Source organism: Terrapene carolina, unplaced genomic scaffold (assembly GCF_002925995.2).
Source record: "Terrapene carolina triunguis isolate 2854851 unplaced genomic scaffold, T_m_triunguis-2.0 Scaffold112, whole genome shotgun sequence".
Taxonomy (NCBI): domain Eukaryota; kingdom Metazoa; phylum Chordata; order Testudines; family Emydidae; genus Terrapene; species Terrapene triunguis.
Genome location: NW_020664463.1, coordinates 6902331 through 6923972, shown reverse-complemented (window position 1 = coordinate 6923972; position 21642 = coordinate 6902331). Strand labels below are relative to the sequence as shown.

The 21642-nt window shown below is 36.8% G+C and overlaps 1 protein-coding gene across 6 annotated transcripts in view; it reads right to left on the bottom strand.

Moving 5' to 3' along the window:
- The window catches only part of C2CD5 (C2 calcium dependent domain containing 5), a 111122-nt gene that overhangs the window by 44586 nt on the left and 44894 nt on the right, over nt 1-21642 (bottom strand). For all 6 annotated transcript variants that reach the window (XM_024196321.3, XM_024196323.3, XM_024196324.3 and 3 more), the window contains 2 exons: nt 19339-19447; nt 200-314 (listed from right to left, as the gene is read on the bottom strand). In XM_024196321.3, the coding sequence (XP_024052089.1) occupies nt 200-314; nt 19339-19447 (224 nt within the window). The remainder of the gene's footprint in view (nt 1-199; nt 315-19338; nt 19448-21642) is intronic.

The window sequence follows — 21642 nt, the reverse complement described above, 5'->3', positions numbered from 1 at the left end:
CTGAAAAACATGTGAAGACACAGCTGTTTATCCCCAGTTTGAAACTTAAGATGAAAGATGTTTTAGTAAACCCTTCAAAGCTGGTATGCTACACACTATCAACATCTGTCTTGCGCTCTCTATCCCCATTTTTAATCCTTAGAAGATGGTACAGAATTATTTTCTATGGCATTTAGAAAATCAAATCATCATGATTTACCAAATGCTAGTTGATTCACTGTAGCCCACTACAGCATGACAACCCAATGCCTTGGCATGGGATTTTATCTCTTGTCTGATTTCTGCCCACCACGCATCTCGTGTCTCTGGTTCATCTGAAAGACAAAGTATAAATCAGTTCACTATTCTGCAGCACATCAATTTAAAATAGTACGTGATTAAACTTTAAACTGTCTATTAAATGCTGTTTTTAAATTCTTAAATTTGTTGTAACAGACTTGCAACCTTGAATTTTTCCCCCTACTTATTTTGTCCTTTTCCCAATTAGCAAACAATATTTCTTCTTCATGTTGTTTATTGAACAAAAGCAAACATGGCTGTGTTTCATTTATTTCCTTGTTTCTCACCAGTAAAAATAGGATTTGTTATATTAGCTGTGTTCTTTTGCTGTCCCTGCAGCAGCAGCAACCAAAATGTTGTAGCCTCTGCTCCAAATTTTACCCACTCGAAGGTCACATTGTTAACTTGCCAAAAGCCTGAGGGCTGCATGTAATTTGCATAAAGTTATGTAGATTTTAGGTACCCTCATCTTTAATACAGAGCTGCAGGTTGTGAAAAAAAATTATTGTATTTTATCTTGCTGCAAGCAGATTTATCTCTTTTGAACACATCTCCATATTAAAGAGTATGTCACAGGCCAACACAAAGCTTTGCAGTCCACATCTCACCTGCATTTTCAGTATCTCTGTGCTAAGGAAAGTGGGTATGTTTAAAACTTTTATTTCTCAAAAATTATTTATTTAGAATCCAGATGTTATTAACCAGATTAATTTTATAATCTATACCAGGGGTCGGGCAACCTTTCAGAAGTGATGTGCCGAGTCTTCATTTATTCACTCTAATTTAAGGTTTTGCGTGCCAGTAATACATTTTAACATTTTTAGAAGGTCTCGTTCTATAAGTCTATAATATATAACTAAACTATTGTTGTATGTAAAGTAAATAAGGTTTTTAAAATGTTTAAGAAGCTTCATTTAAAATTAAATTAAAATGCAGAGCCCCCCGGACCAGTGGCCAGGACCCGGGCAGTGTGAGTGCCACCGAAAATCAGCTCGCGTGCTGCCTTTGGCACGCGTGTCATAGGTTACCTACCCCTGATCTATACGGTAAGGTCAAAGAATTTAAAAAAATTACCAACTACACTTCCTGAATACTTCTTACATTAGACAATCAAATGCAGTAATAAATGTTACCAAAAAGCTTTTGAGTAACATTCACTTACTTTAAACAGCAAAATAATTACTTTTTAAACAAAGACTCTAATCCTGCAAACCCTCTACATGTGGAATCAATAGGAGTTCTGATGGAGGTTCTGCAACATTGGTCCCGGTTCTTTCAAGAGCGCATTGCTATGTCTGCAGCACCTATAACTAGAAATGATTTAAATTTTTGATAAACAAAATATGATTAATAAATCACTAAATACACAGATGCTGCATAGGAATCTGCCTACGTGGACCCTTATGATTACAGAGTCCCACTGAAGTCAATGAAACTTTGCACAGGCACAAGCACCTGCCTATAAAGATTTCTTTGCAGGATTAGGGCCCAAAATACCAGTTCCAAAATCTGAGCCATACTGGGATCTGGCCAGGTAAATGCTCTACTACAAGTGCAGCACGGTGAATCTTTGTATATATGGTATGCAATACCCATACATCACATATTAGGCCCATGATTGGACTGAGATTCAACATAAATGCACAGTTAAAAAGGCAGCTGTTTGGAAATTTGTGAATTAAGTCCAAAATACTATTGTGCAAAAAGAACAGGAGTACTTGTGGCACCTTAGAGACTAACAAATTTAGTTAGTCTCTAAGGTGCCACAAGTACTCCTGTTCCTTTTGCGGATACAGACTAACACGGCTGCTACTCTGAAACCTGTTATTGTACAAAACGTATTCATTTTAAAATACAGTTCAGCTTTTGTTTTAGAATCGGACTTTTGCAGATCTAAAATAGAAACTAACTCTTATTTCTTCTATAACAAAAGCTTTAAAGGATATTTCTGGGGGGAAAATACAGTATATTTTGCTGAGGCTTGTATCATGTTCTCCAATTATTCCTGACTTTTAACACCTGCATCCATAGCATAGTAACAACTCTGCAGCCTTCCTCAGAGGAAAGAAAAATGTTAAACAGCAAAAAATTAACTACAGGAAAATCTTATAGTGAAAAGAGAGAGAGAGTAAGTGAATGTGTGTGTGTGTGTGTGTGTGTGTGTGTGTGTGTGTGTGTGTGTGTGTGTGTGTAAAATAAATATATATTATACACACACACAAATTTCACTCTTCATCAGAATTAACATTAATTAACAGAATTAACTACAGTCAGAACTGCAATTTACATGCTGAAGGAATTTGTTACTTTCACTGACAATGATATACCAAGTTTCATTACACCTAGTTTACTATGAGCAGGTTCCATTGTGTTTACTAATAAAAACCCACATACTGTTCTTAGTGTATTTATCTTTAGAATCATAGAAGTGAATACACTGGTTATACACTTTCAGTGACATCAATGTAAGCTTTTTATGCTTTCACTAGTGGGAATGTTATGTCATTATTTAAAGCTATTTTGACTGCAAGTTTGAACACAGAAAATCTGGCCCACACTGAGGAATTGCACTCAAACCCTCAATGAGGTCCCATGCTTTTCACCTGTCAGAAGCTGGGAACACTAGAGAGGTAGTCCTTTCAAACTCTAGGGAAAGTGCTATAAATGCCAGCCAAATGGGAGGCAGATGTAGAAGAAAAAGCAACAAACACATTCTGAAGGGTGCCATCCCTAACTCTCTCTGGCTTGAGGGATATTCACAGTGATGCAAGTGTCAAAAGTAGTAAAAATCTCAGGAGGGACCCCTCTACCTAAACCCAATCAAGACAAGTAATTCAATTATTAATGTGTATTACATAACTAAGTTTAGTAATTTTGTAGTTTATAACAAGTCAAGAGCCCAGTGCAACTAAAGCACTTACATTACCTACTCACTATACTTCCTGATCAGTTAGAGTGGGCAACAGGTATCTAGCTAGACTCATTTGATGAAACAGTCCTCCAATACATTATGACTTTGCAAGAGAAACATTTGCCAAAAAAAAAAAAAAAAAGGAGGGGGCGGGGGGAGTGCCACTAGAATCTCATGATCCTAGTATGTTTCTTTTTGCAGCTCTGCATAAAGACTTGGATACAAAAGGACCTACTAGTATGCTGATCAGTTTCCCTCTGCAGCCTTAAGTATGGAAAGTGTTACAGTTTGGCAGCTACTGCTGCTGCTTACTCTCAGACAAAAAAAGTGCAAAAAAGGGGGGGAGGGGAGGTGGAAACAGAAAGTATTGAACAGTCAGGAGAAAAAAAAAACAAACAGGGAAAGAAAAAGGTGAGAAGAAAAAAGAGCAATACAAATGCAACCAGTAAGGTGACGCAAACAAGGATGGGGTGGGAGTAAAACCAAAAGAGAAGGAAGCGGACAAAGAGAACCAGGAAAAGCAGAAATAATGACAGGTCCCCACATTGGTACCACACATCATTTCCCCCCACGGAGATTTTGGGCATGTGGATTACAAAATTTAGGAGTGAGCTTCCTAAAAGATTACAAGACAATTTTTCCACTCACTTCACCTTAAAATACTGTATACTATATGGGAGGAGGATGCAGTCTCAGCACCGAGACACTCACAGCTATTTCTTTTATCTGTGGAGTGCTCAGATAACATTTTACCACTTATTCTTTCCCCAGATTCTGGTCAACATGTCAGGAATAGTAAGATGTAAAGTAAAAGCACTATTAATCCACAGTAATATAATAGGCCTGATCACACTCTCATTAAAGTCAAAGCTTTTTTCCCCATTACAGACAATGGGAAACAGGACCAGGCCCAATACCATTGATAAAAGTCAACCAATTGCCATTGCACAAGATTAAAAAGAAATCCCACAGGAGCCACGTCTGTCAACAGTGCATATGAATAAAGAGATCTTTTTATGTCATTTAAATGTAGGGCTAATTTTTTTTCAAAATGTGGTAAGATAATGTGAACCAAGATAATTTATATAGTTGTAAATATATAAAATACTATGTATTAACATTTAGTATACACAAACTTACCTTTGCATATTAAATACAAAATGATTTTATACAATTAAAGTCAGACACCATGACATTGGAATAGTAATTGATACAAAACACTGAATGCAGTGCAATGTGTAGGCATTCATATTTTTTGGACAAATATATTCACCACAAGCAGCCTTTTATTTTGACACATGAGCCACACAATTCCACATGAGGATGCCATTGTAGCATTTACAAGTTTAGTAAAGCTAAGGATTTACATAAACATTAAAGGAGTTAGGGGAAGCAGGATGGCATGTGTCCAGTACACTCCAAAAGGGTGTCTGTTTTGTTTTTGGCTAAAGCAAAAGCTTAAAGAACTAAGGGTTCGCAAAGCAGATTCAGCAGACAGTAGCCAGAAACGGTGGGTTTTTTGGCGCATGCTTGGATCAGGTGACAGTACAGACTGAAAACTATGGCAGCTCACTGAAATGGTTACAGAAAGTAATGGCCCTGAATTCTAGGTGAAAGCAAAGGCAAGCATACATAGCACTCCATCACAAGCTTTTCTAGCAAAATCTATTAAATAGTTCAGCACGGGTTTTCTAAAACTTTAAGCAAAAGGTTTGCAAAAAATTCTATTGCTATTAACTGCTCTTTATTGTAAACCAGATATTGTGAATATTTAATTATTAAAGAACACATTTCTATTAATGTTTCAACATTAGCATGATGCCTATATCTAAGTGGAAGCACAAGCATATTGTTTCTAGAGCTGAAAGATTTGAAAAATGATGTACATGGGAAGGTATTCTTCATAGAGACGGTGTAAACTAAATCCTGCTCCAACTGAAAAGTCTAAAACTTACTGTTTATTGAACAGTTTTGGAACAAATGCATCACAATTGTGTTATAAAGTTATTATCTTGAATCCCAAATGTTCTTTCCAATCAGTTCCAATTGCAGTCAATTTAGCTTTTGGTTCTTTATTTTAGAATGCAAGTTTGGTCTCTATTAGTTTGTATTCAGACACAGGACAAAATCCTGTCCCCATCTCCCTGGATGGAGAGCCCTAGACAGAGCAGAACTGTATAGTTCTACTGTTCTGGGTGGCAACAGGACCGGCGCTTCCACTAGGCGACCCTAGGCGGTCGCCTAGGACGGCAGGATTTGGGGGGCAGCATTTTGCCATCCTCGGTGGCAATCCGGCGGCGGGGGTCCTTCCGCTCTGCGTCTTCGGGGCGCTTCAGCGGCGGGTCCTTCACTTGCTCCGGGACCCACCGCCAAAGCGCCCCGAAGACGCGGAGCGGAAGGACCCCTGCCGCCGAATGCTCTGAGGAGGAGCACTGCCGCCTAGGGCGGCAAAAACCCTGGTGCCGCTCCTGGATGGCAAGGGCGAGTATATTTCCAGAGCCCAGATGTCTGGGCTCTTCCCTGTATGGGACCCGTATTTCTTTCCAGGGGATAAATTAGACCAGCTCTCAGAGGCTTAGTGAGCCAGTACTATTTTCTAGGATCTTGCACTGGAGAATTTAAACTTTTTAAAGAAAATTAAGTCTGTAAATCCTTAAATTGCAAATATAGCCATCAAAATATCAACTGAACGTAAACTGACGCAGAGATGTCTGGGCAGAATCTGCAGACAGCCTGAAGTAATAGCTCTATGAAGTATGAATTGCTGCAGTTAATTTCAACTGCGTGTTAACTCTAAAGTCTAATAATGAAAATTTAGAATGTCAGCATTAAGAAGGGAGAAGAACAAGCCTATTATGAAGGATTTTCACAATCTACTGAGAGTGGCATTTCTTGCTGATGTCTCAAAAGAGTGGAGCTTGGGAGAGTAACTATATCTTTCAAAATCAACCTTTGGATCTTTCATTATGCAGATCCACCACCATATACCTTGTGGGGCAGGGACTCAGTAGCAGTGAGGACTACTGTAACCTCAAAATTGTAGAGGTGGACAGAGTGGCTCTCTTCTGCTCTGTAACCTGAACTCCCTTGCCCAAACCTCTCAGAACTTCTTTCTCCCAAATCCTCCTAACCGGGCTTGAGAGTGAAGAGTAGAGGTGTGGGGGAAGAGATCCTGCCTCTAGAGTATGGTCCAGACAAAAGCATGATCACTCCTTTTTCCATTGATGGTAGCAGTTAGCTTATCTGCTGCTCTGGTACTGTAGAGGATTTCCAATACAATGCAATAGTGTATTCTGCAGTGTGCATTTTTGGGAAACAAATGTCTGTTTTGTTTACAGGAACTCTCCTCTGGTCTCCAGCCCAAGAACATCTTAGAGCCCTAGCTGCTACTTGAAAGTCAGGCAGCTGCAACAGCCAAGTCAACTTTTCTCCTCCTACAGATGATTAAGAGGTTGCATCTGTTTCTTCCGGATGCAGACCTTGCAACTACTTTCCATGCCTGTCATCTCAAGTTTAAATTACTGCAATACCTTTACATGGGGCTAAATCATCCAGAAACTGCAGCAGGTCCAGAATTCACTGGCTCACTTACTGGTATTAAACAGGTTGTCTTTTTGTGAACACATTAAACCTGTATTCTGATCTGTACCAGCTGCCTGTTGGTCTCAAGTTTGACGCTAAGATCATGGTATGAACCCATAAAACCCTAAAGTGGCCTACAACCAGGCCCTGATCCTGCAAATATTGATGCACATGCTTCGGTTTTTGCTCTGTGAATAGTCCCATTGACTTCAATGGGGATACTCACCGGGTATTACGTTTTCGTGAAAGCTTTTACAGGATGGGGGCCTAAGATACCACCTCTTGCCCTGCCATAGTTGCATCAGGGAAGGTACCTGCGATGAAATTCCACTGGTATGACAGAGAGGGGATGGATGGCAGGGCATTTTCCATTAGGACCCCAAATCTTTGGCACTTGCTTCCCCTGTTGGTCTATAAAAGCCCAAGCTTGTTAGTCTTTGGGTGTATGGAAGGCCTATGTTTTCTCTCACAATTATAAGGAGACAAGTGATACACACCGCTGCTGCCCAGACCTATATAAGTCTGATGAGGATTTTGTGAGGAAGTTAATTATTTTTGTTATATTTATGTTGTCGCTAGGTTAATTTATTTGATCTTGAGGTAACTGAAGTATGTGTATTTTTAAAAGATTGCCAAGGACACCCAGAGAACTGGGTGGGTGCTCATTTACGGTAGAATAATACAAATATAAATAAGCCAATAAGTTAAATTAGCATTCCTTGAGGTTAGAGATGGTGAATTCTTACTTCACCATCCTCATTTATTTGAGGGGCTGCTGAACAAGAAGGAGATCATCTTCTATCCCTTGTCTGTATTACAATCCCTCTCCCTCTGCTATTTTCTACTATTTAACTTTGTAAATTGTTTTGGGATTCATTCTGTAAGGAAGATGCTATACAAAATAAAGCTGTGTTGAATTAAATTAAATTGGCATAGATACCACTTACTGAAATAGAATCACATTTCCTTTCAATGATTCATATTTTTTCATCTTACTGATCTCTCAAATGGATAACTGACACTCACAGGAAGTAAGAACAATCATTAGAACAAAAAAACTCAGAACAAGGGCTGCACTTGTGAAACTTTGGAACATGCATACAGAAGTACAGCAAGTATTTTAAGAGTGGTAACCATCTACACAAAGAAGTTGGAAGCTTCAGAACAATAGTTCTGAAATTTAATTGGTATATAGTGATTTAGCCCTAAAAGCTAGACTATTAGTAACTCTTTAGAAACAAATCGGGAAAATCCTCTATGCGTTAGGTGAATTACAGCTAATCCCTTTTCACATAAATCAGACTTCAATCATGAATATCTGCCAGACAGCTTGTGTTTAAAATAAAGCACCCAAGCTATTTAACATATTATTCAAAATAAATTATCCCCCATCCTCAATTGAAACATTTAAGTCCATGGGGAGAGAGTACATCACCCACATTTAAATCTTAAATCCTATTCAGCGCCTAGATACTACAGTAATGGGTACTTTTACAAATGTGACAGATTAAGTTAGATAAAATAGTGTTTAGAATAGGAGCCTAGTAGTTCTTACTGGCAGGACTCTGTAGTTCTAATTCCAGTTCTGTTACAGGTTTGCTCTGTGAGTTTCAGCAAATCACTTCTTTGTGCTGCAGTTTGCCCTAAAAAATACCAGTTTACAAAGGTGTTGAAAGGTTTACTAAATATTTGAAATGTGCTTTGAAAACCCTTGAGTGGAAGGAATTATAAAAATTCAGGTAATAGTGTGAAGGACAACATTCAACACTTCATTTTTGTTTAATATGTCCCAAATTATTCAGGCAAACAGAACATCAGAAAGTTCTTTATAATATGTAGTACTGTATTAAAAAGATACAGTATGCATAACTGAAAGTGCACCTACCTAATATATTTATTCCCAGACAAAAAAACATTAAAATAGAATTTGTTGAGAATAAGTAACACTAATCTTTGAGTAAAATACATTATAGGGATGTTGTAATTATTCTGAAAACCAGCTATTATAAACCTAGAAAATTCAGAATTAAGGGCAATATCATATTTACAATTATTATCAAGGTATTTTTAGTATTTGTGGTCCCAGATCAGGTAAAAGTGATTTTTAAAGACACAGTTTTTTTTAATATATATATATTTCCTCTCAGGACATCACTACAGGGCAATTAATGTTGATTGAATGACTTGTGCATTTTTTATCTTCACATGTTTTGATTCCTTTAATTTCCTAGGTTTCTAATGTTTTGCTTTGGATGTATTTTACCTATAATGTATTTTACCCTTAAGTTACTGATACATTCTCCCAAACTTAACTCCCCCTAAATATAGATTTTTGGTCAGGAATTTCCTACATTTAAAAAAAAAAAATATTAAAAATTCCAGTACAAAAACTACACAAGAAACCCAAAGAGAATACCCTCATGCAATATTTCTAATGAGCTGAAGATAAGTAGTATCACCCTTACATTTTTGTTTGTTTGTTTGTTGTTTTAAATTTTAAGGGCAGATTCACTAACACAGTGACTCAACCTTTCCAGACTGCTGTTCCCCTTTCAGGAGTCTGATTTGTCTTGCGTACCCCAAGTTTCCCCTCACTTAAAAACTACTTGCTTATAAAATCAGACATAAAAATACAAAAGTGTCATAGCACACTATTACTAAGAAATTGCTTACTTTCTCATGTTTACTATATAATTATAAAATAGATTAACTGGAATATAAATATTGTACTTACATTTCAGTGTATACAGTATATAGAGCAGTATAAACAAGTCATTGTCTGTATGAAATTTTAATCTGTACTGATTTTGCTAGTGTTTTTATGTAGCTTGTTGTAAAACTAGGCAAATAGCTAGATAAGTTGATGTACCCCTGAAACACCTCTGCATACATCCAGGGGAACACATACTCCTGGTTGAGAACTACTGCACTAGTACACCAATGCAGTGCAAAGCAGTCAGAACCCACCAACCATTTAAGATGGGTTTACTTTTGCTTTGCATTATCAGAGTAGCACAAAGCAGCCAAATCACAGTTGTGAATCTGGCTTTGAAATTCACATACTGGTTTAGAGAACTGTTAGTAACACTGATGCTATGTGAAGATGGGGCAAGGAAAGCTCAGTTTCTTGAGTCCCAAGCTTTACAGGAACCTTCTGTGCTCTTAGTTCAGTTCCCTCAGCAGTGTTGTCTCAAACATAGAGCAACTCCAGCAGCAGTGCCACAGAGAGCTTTTTAAGCCAAATATCCATGTTAGTATGCAATCATGGAATCTTTAGAGAACAGCAACAGGCCAAGTAAATCTATCCATTGAGAACTCCTGACACATGTGGCCATTTCTCATACCATTGAGTCATTACAACAAATGAATTGCTACAAGCAAATCAGGTGTAGAGGAAGCATGATAATTAGCTTAGTTATCGCTGATGACACAATGGCCCCAATTAAGGCACCTGAGCTGCTGAACTGACCCTGTCTATATCCTACATAATCATAGCAATTAGATACAACAATCATTAATAACTTAGTTGAATTATAACCTAATTTCTACAAATATAATTCACACACAAAAAAGTTTGAGAGTCTGTGTTATTCAATTGTTATTCTCATTTAGGACTAACAAAAGACTGACAGATGTCTAATTTCTTAAAGCTCCCAGTTTAATCAATTTTAACTCAAACTAATTAAGTGATTTACTTGTAAATTCCCAGAAAATTAATTCTGTATTGAAGGAGTAAGTGCTGTATACTTGCGGAGCATACAATATATTTTTCATACAAAACAAAGAAGTTGATTCTCTGTGTTAAGTGTAAAACAGAACTCAGCTTAAGCAATTAGCATCTCCATCATTTCTGCACTTTCTAATAGGTATGTGTATACTTGTAAAAAGGACTGAGTTTAAGAGCAGGCAAGTATGAAATATGGAGCTATAGTTCTATTAAGGGGTTCTAGAACTTATCATGGAGGTTGCAAGTACCATAACCTAAAATAAAATTATAAACCTTAAATTCAAAATTTGGCCTCTGGGTTCATCCCTGATTGGGCTGCCTAATGACTGACTCTCTCTCCAGCCTGAAACTCTAAATGGTTTCTATTACTGCCTTACCCCAACTCCACAGTCTAACAGCACCCACTGCACATGCTCCTTAAATGCCACTTAAGCAGTTTTTGACCAGATGCTTAGATACCAAAGTGACAGACACCTTCTAAATACTTAAAATAGATGGTGGTTTTTATTGGTCATTGGTGTGACATCACAGCTGTGAACTAACCTACATTAACTTTAGAATTCTAAGCAGAATGTTCCAAATATCAAGGGGAAGACGACAGTTTGACTGCTGGCACTGAAAAAAAGACTGCCCTTAAGGCTCAACAATTCATACATCAGCAACACACTACAAATTACAAAAGATGTTCTACCATGGCATTATACAACCAGGAATCACTTGGACAGAACAAAGTATGATTTAGTCTGTTTGGAAGTCATAAGTAATACAAACAAATTCAAAGGGATAGTTCTCCATCAGTTGGCAACAGTTCAAGTAAATAATCTGTTTACAGCATTACCGGCTCTAGCACAGGCAAGCTACTAAAATAATCCTACATTATCTACATACTGAGGGTTTGACAGTAACCAGCATTAGCTAGAATAAACCAGTTACTGTTACCTATTTTAAAACAATCTAGCCCCAGTAATCTCAGCAATGCAGACATGAATAGACAGTCTTCTAATTTAGAGTTCAAGGAGACTGCTACAGGGTGTGATTGCAACAGTGCTGAAGATATAGACCCTCACCGAGATAAACAAGTAACAATTTTAAAAAGAGCACTGAAAGTATGTTTCGTATAATACACACTTTTAAAATTAAACTTTCTGCTGATTAGAATAACATTTGCAGGTTTAAGACAGAAATGTTACAATATTTTATTATTTTTTATTTGTAGCAATGAATGTCAAGAATGGTAACGATAACTGAATGACCAGCATGTAATTTTTAAACGTTTACATTTGCAAAGTTAAAAAAGCCAAAAACATTTGTTCTCAGTGGACCAGGTCCAAATTAAGTGCCAGACTTAAATATTTAGCTCTTTTCTCATTTCTTCCACACTTTCAGTTATTAACTTGATACTGCTGAAGGCCCCACACCTCTGCATCAGGATCCTCTAGCACAAATCTCCACAACGAAGTCAGTGGGACTCCAGAAGGGCACAAGAGTAGTGGATCTCAGTATAATATCAGGGACAAAGTTTGCAACTGTTGCTTTGGAGCACAACTAGTTACTGAAGAAAGATACCTAATTTATCATATACCTATTGCTTTATCATCCAGGCACAATGAATAGTATAATTTAAAAACACCTTCAAATGACAGCATTACCTTAAAATAAAGCCATCTCTGTTAAAAGATAAAGCCTGTCCTCTACTCTCCATATTATTTAAGTGTATTTAGTATATAAACAGTATAGTGAAACCAACTACATACAAGCTCTGTCTAAAAGATTAAACAAACCCAACTAAGTGCACACCTTAAAAATGAACACTGACCAAGTATTTCAATATCTAATAACCAGAGACCGACAGAAATGTAGGTCTGGAAGGGACCTCAATAGGTCCTCTAATCCAGTCCTCTATACTGAGGGTATGTCTTCTCTACCGGCCAGATCGGCAGGCAGCGATAGATCCAGCGGGGATCGATTCATCGTGTCTAGTCTAGACGCGATAAATCGACCCCCGAGCGCTCTCCTGTCGATTCCAGCTTGGCGAGAGGCGCAGGCAGAGTCGATGGGGGAGCAGCAGCAGTCGACTCACCGCAGTGAAGACACCACAGTAAGTCGATCTAAGTATGTTGACTTCAGCTACGTTATTCACATAGCTGAAGTTGCATAACTTAGATCGATTCCCACCCGGTGTAGACCAGGCCTGAGGCAGGATTAAATATTATAGATCATCCCTGACAGGCATTTGTCTAACCTATTCTTAAAAACCTCCAATGATGGACATTCCACAACCTCCTTAGGTAATTTGTTCCAGTGCTTAACTATCCTTTCAATTAGGAAGTTTTTCCTAACGTCTAGCCTAAATCTCTACTCTGCAATTTAAGATCATTACTTCTTGTCCTGTCCTAGATGGATAAGGAGAACCATTTATCACCCTCCTCCTCAAAACTTTTTACCTACCTGAAGACTGTTATGTCTACCCTCCATCTTCTCTTCTCCAGATTAAACAAACCCAATTTTTTTCCTCATAGGTCATGTTTTCTAGACCTTTTTTTCATTTTTGTTGCTCTCCTCTGGACTTTCTCCAATGTGTCCACATCTTTCCCAAAGTGTGGTCCTCAGAACTGGACAGAGTACTCCAGTTTACTCCAGTTGAGGCCTTATCAGTGCTGAGTAAAGTAGAATAATTATTTCTCATGTCTTGCTTCCAATACTCCTGCTAATACACCTCAGAATGTTTGCTTTTTTTGCAACAAGATTACATAGTTAATTCATATTTAGTTTGTGATACACTATAACCCTCTGATCTTTTTCTGCAGTACTTCTTCCTAGGCAATCATTTCCCATTTTGTATTTGTGCAGTTGATTATTTCTTCCTAAGTGTAGTCCTCTGCATCTGTCCTTATTGAATTTCATCCTATTTATTTCAGACCATTTCTCCAGTTTGTCAAGATCATTTTGAATTCTAATCCTGTCCTCCAAAGAGCCTGCAACACTGCCCAGCTTGGTATCGTCTGCAAACTTTGTAAGCACACTCTCTATATTATTATCCAAATCATTTATGAAGATATTGAATAGAACCAGACCCTGGACAGATCCCTGTGGGACCCCACTTGGTATACTCTTTCAGCTTGACTGTGAATCACTGATAACTACTGAGTATGGTTTTCCAATGAGAAATTCATCCTCCTATTGTAGGTTTATCTAGACTATATTTCCCTAGTTTGCTTATAAGGTCACGAGACAGTATCACATGAGACAGCCTTACTAAAGTCAAGATAGCTCTCTTCTACTGCTTCCCCCAATCCACAGGGCTTGTTACCCTATTGGTTTGACATAACGAATGGGTTTGGGACAGGAATCAGAAACATGCAATCCTAAAACTATTTTATGAAGACTATACATAGAATTGCAAACACAGAGAGACTCAACTTCTCCTACTGACACCAATACAGAGTAGGAACTCTAAAAATCTTACATAGAAAGAACACTATACACAGTCGTCAGCAAGAAAGAGGCAACTTACATCAGCACACAGCTACAGAAAATAAAAAATAAGATGGATTTGTTCACAAGGATATGTTACCTCTACACTTCCTATGCATGTTTAAGTTCCTGATGCTTTTACACATTATGTTCACAAAGACTCCACAATCACAGCTGTTGGTGCCACAGTATGCTCTTGTATAAAAAAGGCAAGGATCCCTACTCTAAATGTCCAAATCTAATGCCCAGTGAAGTTAATGGAAGCATTTCCATTGACTTCAATGAGAGTTGGATCAGGCCCTAAGTGAGTATATATTAACAAGCTACATAACAATTTTAAGATAAATCTGGCGTGGAAATTACCTTGCACTGTGCATTATAAATATTTGTTTTAAAAGAAAATAGAGATTAAGCAGAAAAACAGCAGATAGAAAAACAAGTGGAAGGAAAATCTGTTATGTCTAATAGATTGGAAAAATTATTCAAGGATCATTAATGTTTACAGAGTCATTTCTGTAACGCTGCCAAGGTCAGTAAGACCTTGGGTTATCTGTCATCTCAGTTCTAGTTGCATAAGTAAACTGCCTGTGGGTAGTTTTAACTACACATTTAGCTATTTTCCTGAAAGTTTTCTAAGGTTTATATTCAATGATTTCTTCTGGGCCCATTCTAGTTCTTTTCTAATTGTCCTTTTGAGACTTGCACATATTTCCACCATTGCCCCATCATCCTCTATCATCTTAGGTCTGATCCAAAACCCAATGAAGTCAATGAGGGAATTCACATGGACTTCAGTAGGTTTTGATCAGGCCCCATATTTCCAAACCTAAAGAGTCTGTGTGTATGAATAGTGATTTTATGCAATAATGGGAAAGCAGTGATCTGCCACTTTTCCATTTAATTATGCACACACAAACTGTGATCTTTGTCATAATGGTGCAACTACACTGACTTAATAGAGTTTTGTTGGTGCACTGAAAAGAGCATTTGGCCCCCAAAGAATTTATGCAAAGCTTTAACTTAAGGAGAGTTTTAAAATCAGTGTACTTAGCTCATAACAGAATCACTTTAAGCAGAGATTAAAACTAAATAAATTGTCTCTTTTTTAAGTCACTGTTTACTGAATTATAAATCTTGAATCTAAACATACAATGAAACAAAAGAAATGACTAACATCTGCCAGATAATCTAGCCACTGAGTCAAAATTATCTGTAAGGGAAGTAATGAAGATTTCCAAAAAAATAATCTCATTAATTTCAGGGTACATCTGATGTACAAATAAACATCGAAAAAACATTGTCATTAGCCATAAAAATGAAAGGGAGATTCAACCCTCCAAAACATGTCTGTAGAAAACTATCATTTTTATTAAATATTATAAAAAGGTTAAAACCCACAAATTTTACTAACTAATTTTGGACAGCCGAAGGTCCATTTAGGTGTAGAAAGGATTCTTACTCCAGTCACATAACCCTCTGACAGCTGCCTTAACTCTGAATAGTCACACCAGCACACACAAATATTACAGCTCAAATCAGAGATTTTAAAAGAAAAGGCTACAAGTACTCACACTTAAAATCTTGCTGTTTCTACATGTTCTGATGTTTGACAGCTATGAACATGCTATGCCATTTTCTGTTGTACTGAATTTTCCATTGTCACCTTTGAACACCAGATGGCAACATGAAATGCAATTCATATGTACACTACAAATTTGATTACTGTGAAAAAAACCCTCTGTTTATGTGTTTAGTTACTGTAGCTATGGGATCAAAACCCAGTCAAGCTATCTCCCCATCACCTCAAATACAAAACTAGACTTCTGGAGGATTTTCAAACATCAAAAATAAGTTTATAAAGAGGTGTTTTGGGGCTATGAAGATAGGGGATCCCCAGGCTTTTTCCTAACACTATTTTCTCCTTTAGTCTGTCTTTCAGGTCATTGGAGTTAAGGAGATTCTGTTGGAGCGGTTCCTGACAGGGAAGATGAAACGTGTGCTATAAGTGTGTTAACAAACAAATAAAAACAAAACAAACAAAAATGTGCATATTAAAACTATATATAATTTAGTACATGGAAAGTGGTCTCTAATCAATAACTTCCTTTCACTTGATGATGACTCTTCTCTCTTCTCATTCAGTTTGGCCTCAGTACTACCTTTGACATGATCAACTCAGCCCACTGGATCTGCACAAGTGTCTTAGATTCCTACCTGTCATAGTTCTGCTCCTACAGTACCTAATTGTTTTTCTTCCATTATCTGGTGGTGCTTCCTCTACTCTACCAAGTTCTTCCTATTCTTGTATGAAGCCCCTCAAAGCGGATTCATTAATTTGGAAATATTACAGGTCCACTGACATCTACAGGCAAGATTGTACTATTTACACACAGCCCATAATAAGGAATGGCATGGAGCTGCACTGCCCTAAGCATAGCAAGAGGAGGAAAAATGTTTCCCTCAAGCTCCCAGATGCTCAGAGGCTGCTTGCTCACCACTACATCCTTTTATGTGGCCCATTCTAAAAGTCACAGCAGCTGGCAAGCTCTGCTGGCCAGTATGTGAGATGGAAAAGCCATGGCTTTGCCTCCAGAAGAATATGAAAGGAGTAGTCCCTACAACTTCCCCCAGCACAGGGACTGGTATTCAACCTGGCCCTTATGAAGGCCACTCTTCCTCGCACTATGCGCCCATATATGGATCTGGCAGAATCTGGGCCCAAGGTTACAAAAGAATAAGACTTTTTCCTTTGAATTTTTAATAAATGAAAACCAAACAATTACCATCAGGCATGTCAGCTTGACATGTTTACAAAACAAGACTTATAAGCCAACACACATTGGACTGCTCCCCTACCCTTTACTTTCTAAGTCGCAAGTTTGTCCTCAAAGTCTCTTCTTTTACATCTCTTTTGAGCAAACATATTCATCCAATATCTGAAGTCTTTGGAAGAAGTGCTGGATCAGGCTAGAAGTGGTTGTGTAGACAAAAATCCACCCCCTTCTCCCAAAAAACTTTGTTTATGATTTGATTTCAACTGTCACATTAAATTAAAAGCCACTAAAATCAACTGAACAACAACTTTTCAGGTTGATATTAAATAATTCTAGCAGTACTATTTTATAATAAAACATTGTTTTGCATTTTGATAATGTATGGAAAACCTTTTTAAAGAATATTACGACAATTAGACATTGATTTATTTGGTGGCTAAACAGATTTAAATTTGAAATATTAACCTAATTAATGATCCAAAACATTTCTAAGAACTTCACTGAGCTGCCATAATTTCTGTCAGCATATGTAGTACTGAATGACTAATAAAATACCTGAATTGAAACTATTCCAGTCTAGCAGTTTGTATGATCTTGTGTTACCCATAATTCCGACAAAGGCTGAGTTCAAAACAGCAAATTAGTAGATCAGTTATAGGAGCAGAATAGTGAAAAAAAACACTACCAACAAGAACACAATTGACAACACCACTCCACAGGAACTGGAAAGACACAGACAGCAGAGTTAATAAGAGGTTGAAATAGAAAGAGAAGAAAGTAAGGAGCATGCTATAGCACTCGGCATGATCAAGTGTACAGTATATAGCAATTACCAGTTGGTTTTTTTTTCCTGTTTTGTTTTCAAACAACCGCTTTAAATGTTCTTTCCTTTTCTACATTTTCCTGTTTATTTACTTGGCAGCTTATGTGTTTCCTTTGCGAGGAATTGAATCAAATTATTATTTGACTCGAAAGCTGATTAAGATAGTTCCCACACCAGTTACTGGGGTTTCCAAATTGTTTCTCTCTCTCTCTTAGGCATGATACTGAATTTGATGGATCGTGAATCCTACATTCACTTGTCAGAAGCAATCAAAGTTCTTCAGCAGATGCTGCTAGAGCCATTTTTGTGTGCAAACAGAAACTATTTAATCAGCATATGCATCTACCATCAGTTTTTCTCCTGCTTTCAGGCAGTGTGTTATTAAATGTTAGTCAGTAAAAAAGAAATGTGCATAGTGCAAGATGTTATTTCAGAAAATATCAGAATATAGTTGATATCTTTCCCATTCCTTCTAAGAATGTTTTTTGCTCTGATGCAGGCTTATAAGTAACACACACAAGTTTTTATAAAGAGAATACTATACTGATAATTTATTACACTGTAAAATAATCAAGGATTTATTAGTATCACATTTAAGGTAAGTATGTAAAGCCCCAAGCTAATGGCAAGTCAGGAGAGTTGAGGCCATACATAAATTGAGTATATTTATCCTCTAATGCATTAGGATATTTCTTTTCATCTTCTAACTATTGCATACATAGGAATAAAACAAAACCTTAGACGATTACAGGCAGGGAAAAGAAAATGTGTGTACTTAGTCACTTCAAAAACCCCTCAAAAATAGTTTTCTTACATTTATGTGACTCATGGATTTTGTTTCACATTCTCTGTTCAAGTTATTGGTTTAAGACTCAACAAAATGTAAGTTATCTAGACCCGTTTGCAGAAATCACAGATAGTGTGGGAAGTCAATGACAGGTAAAAGATTAAAAAAAAAAAAAAGAGAGAGAGACTGATGCCTGAAAAAGATGCATTTGCAAAAATTTTAAAAGCTAATTACTCCTGGCTAGTGAATGCAAAACCACGGTAGATGCTATTTTTCTTTAATCTGCCTCTGTTTCAGGGGAACTGACCAACTCAAATCTTTTATTTTTAGGCATATTTTCCATTCGATTCAGTGAATAATACCAAGATGAAGTACTAACAGCCAAGAGCTGCTTAACTCTGATGCCAGAAATAGAGCATGCAAAATGCATTAGCGTTGGGAGTTGCCAAGGAAAAATTATCTACAGAAAATTACTTTAAGGTTTTCACTTGTTGCAAAATAAAAAGTTGTTTCTGTTTATATCACTTAAGAGTCAAAAACACTGGATGAGCTAAACTGTGGGCAATCCTTAAAGATTTTAAAAACTGCTGGAAATTAAACCAAGTTTAAAGTTAACATGAAGGATTTCATCTGCTTTCATGGCTTTCACATAAAACATTTCATTTCAGAATTGCATCAAAGTTAACAATAAACCTTGGCCAAAAATTAACCCACAGCTTCAAAATCCAAAGGCATTAATTCTGGTTCTACTTTATTAGGTTCATAGTCCCTTACTGCTTCATTACACCAAAAACATTAAGAAAAAATTGCTGAAAAGTTTCTCACTAAAAATCTTTTCCCCACATGACTAATATTTTTCAAATTCTCATTCTTATCAGGAAAACTACAATGTCGTTTTAGTATTTTTTTTAATTAAAAAAAACAGAAATCCAAGGTCACAGTGAGATATGACTGAAAAAAAGATTTCTTTAGTGAACATACCAGGATTGTGGATGCGGTCCAAAAGCTTCACAGAGCGTGCACTGACCACACCACCAACATGGACAAGGAAGCCAGGTGGAAAGGCCGTCAAGGTAAAAAAGGGAAATTCCTGTTAGGATTAAAAATATAAACAGCAGGTGACCATCTGTAAAACATTGCTGTCTGTCAATCAACATGCAGTAATTTATTATGCTCCTTGAAATACAAGCAAAGCATTAACATTAGGCAAAACACTTATTTTAAGCTTATTATGCACTATATCAATTGTATGCCATTCAAGTATCCAACACAATGTGGTATTAGCAAAAGTATTCTAAGCAGTAAAATTACTTTTCCCCCATAGATTTGCATTCGGATATGGATATTAATTAACAACCCAAATCTTATTAAAATTTTGACTTTACAAAGCCTACATTAGCTTTTTTTTTCCTTTAAAGGTACACTAAAAGAGTGAAATAAAAATAATGTTATTTATTTTCTGAAGTGATGAGGCTTAGTATTTAACTTACTTATGCCTCTGCACTTTTTAATGCTGGCTACTACAACTGAGGGTAGTTTGGTATCCAAATTTTGAGTGGAACTGATTTTTGCTCCTGCAAGCATGAAGAGCACTTTATTAGATAAAGTGCATCTAACACAAATGCCAACAAAGACTGGTCTGACAGCACCAATGGCTCTGGATAAAACAAAAATTATTCACGTCTTTAGAATAAAAGTGAAAGATTTTGAAGTATAATTATTAGACCATTCTTTACTAGATTAAGAAATAGTCACTATCACCAATCATTCTAAATTCTTTTCCTTAGACACATTTTTTACTATCTGCAGCAAAAATGAGAAAGCAATACTCCTCCATGTCCAGACCACCTACTCAAGACAGTCTCTGTGAGAAACAAGGCTAAGGGCTTGACATAGTTTTTCACAATGTATGTGTTGTGAAATAAATTCCTCACATTCAAATGAGATGGGCCCAAGATGGACAGATTTAATTTTATAATTATAGACATACATACTGAAATATAGCATACTTATGGGGGAAAGGAGATGGGTTTCCATCTGCCAATTCTACAAACAGAGAGGCAAGAAAATAAATGAGTCATGCAACAATGGTTATTTTATACAGTTTTTATGGCTGATTAAGTGTTAAAAACGAATATTGTAATTTTAAAGCGATTGCCTAAATTAAGCATTCCACTCAGATTCTAGTCAACTGACAAAGTGCAGCTTAAACAGAGACTATCAAATCTCCTGAGGCAATGAGTGGCATTAAAAAATAAATGATTAAGACTCAAACCCTGGAGTCACCCTAGGGTATTGCTGAAGATCAAAAATATTGCATTTCTGTTGTATGGAGGCATTAGAAAGCAGAGAGATTACAAAGAGTGACTCTGCAGCCATATACAGCTGCTTGTAGACAAGCCAGAGGACTGGTCAGGGTACAGACAGTGGGATTGGAACCTGCCGGGATCCAGTGGATTACAATAGTTTGTGGAGGGAGGAGCCAGGCAGCCACTACTACAACACAGTGTGTGCAGATGCTCCATGCAGAGCCCTGTAGGCTACAAGGGGGAAGATTCCAGGCCATCAATATCTTTCTAGTGCCCTCACAAATCTCTTTCGCTCTGGCTTTACACAAGGACTGGAATGTGAACCTTTGAAAAGTATATTGATATTTATTTTCTTCCACATAATTCCATATCAATCTATATAATATTATCTCTTAATAATTTTATGTTGATAACTGACAGTTTTGCTCAGTTAAACTTTACTGGTTTTAAACACTAAAGATGTTAAATAACTAAACTGGCAGAAGAGCTTTTCTACTGAGGAATGGACATGGCGTTTTAAAACATTTCTATTTTATATGCATTTTAAAGGGTTTTTTAAATAAATTTAAGGCCATACTATGTTTAGGTTATATTAATACAGTAAACTATAAACACCAAAAGAGATTATGCTTACCCACCACTGAAAAACAAGCAGACCTTAATTATTATGCTTTTATCCATCTGGAAATGTATAAATTATTTCTGTCTTTTTTTTATTCCTTTTGATAATGTTATTTATTAAAGATAATTTTTAGTTTAGTTACAGTCTCCTGACATTTCTTCTGCAGGGATAATCCATAACAACATACTATTAAAACAAAATGGTACGTCCACTAGTCACTTGTAAATTTAAATTAATAAAAAAAAAAATCAGGAATATTTTTAGTCAATGTATGTTATTTATGTCCCCAGATCATCAAGATACCTAAGCATGTGCTGAAGTGTCTACTCAGGTTCTGCAAATTCTGTATGTGCT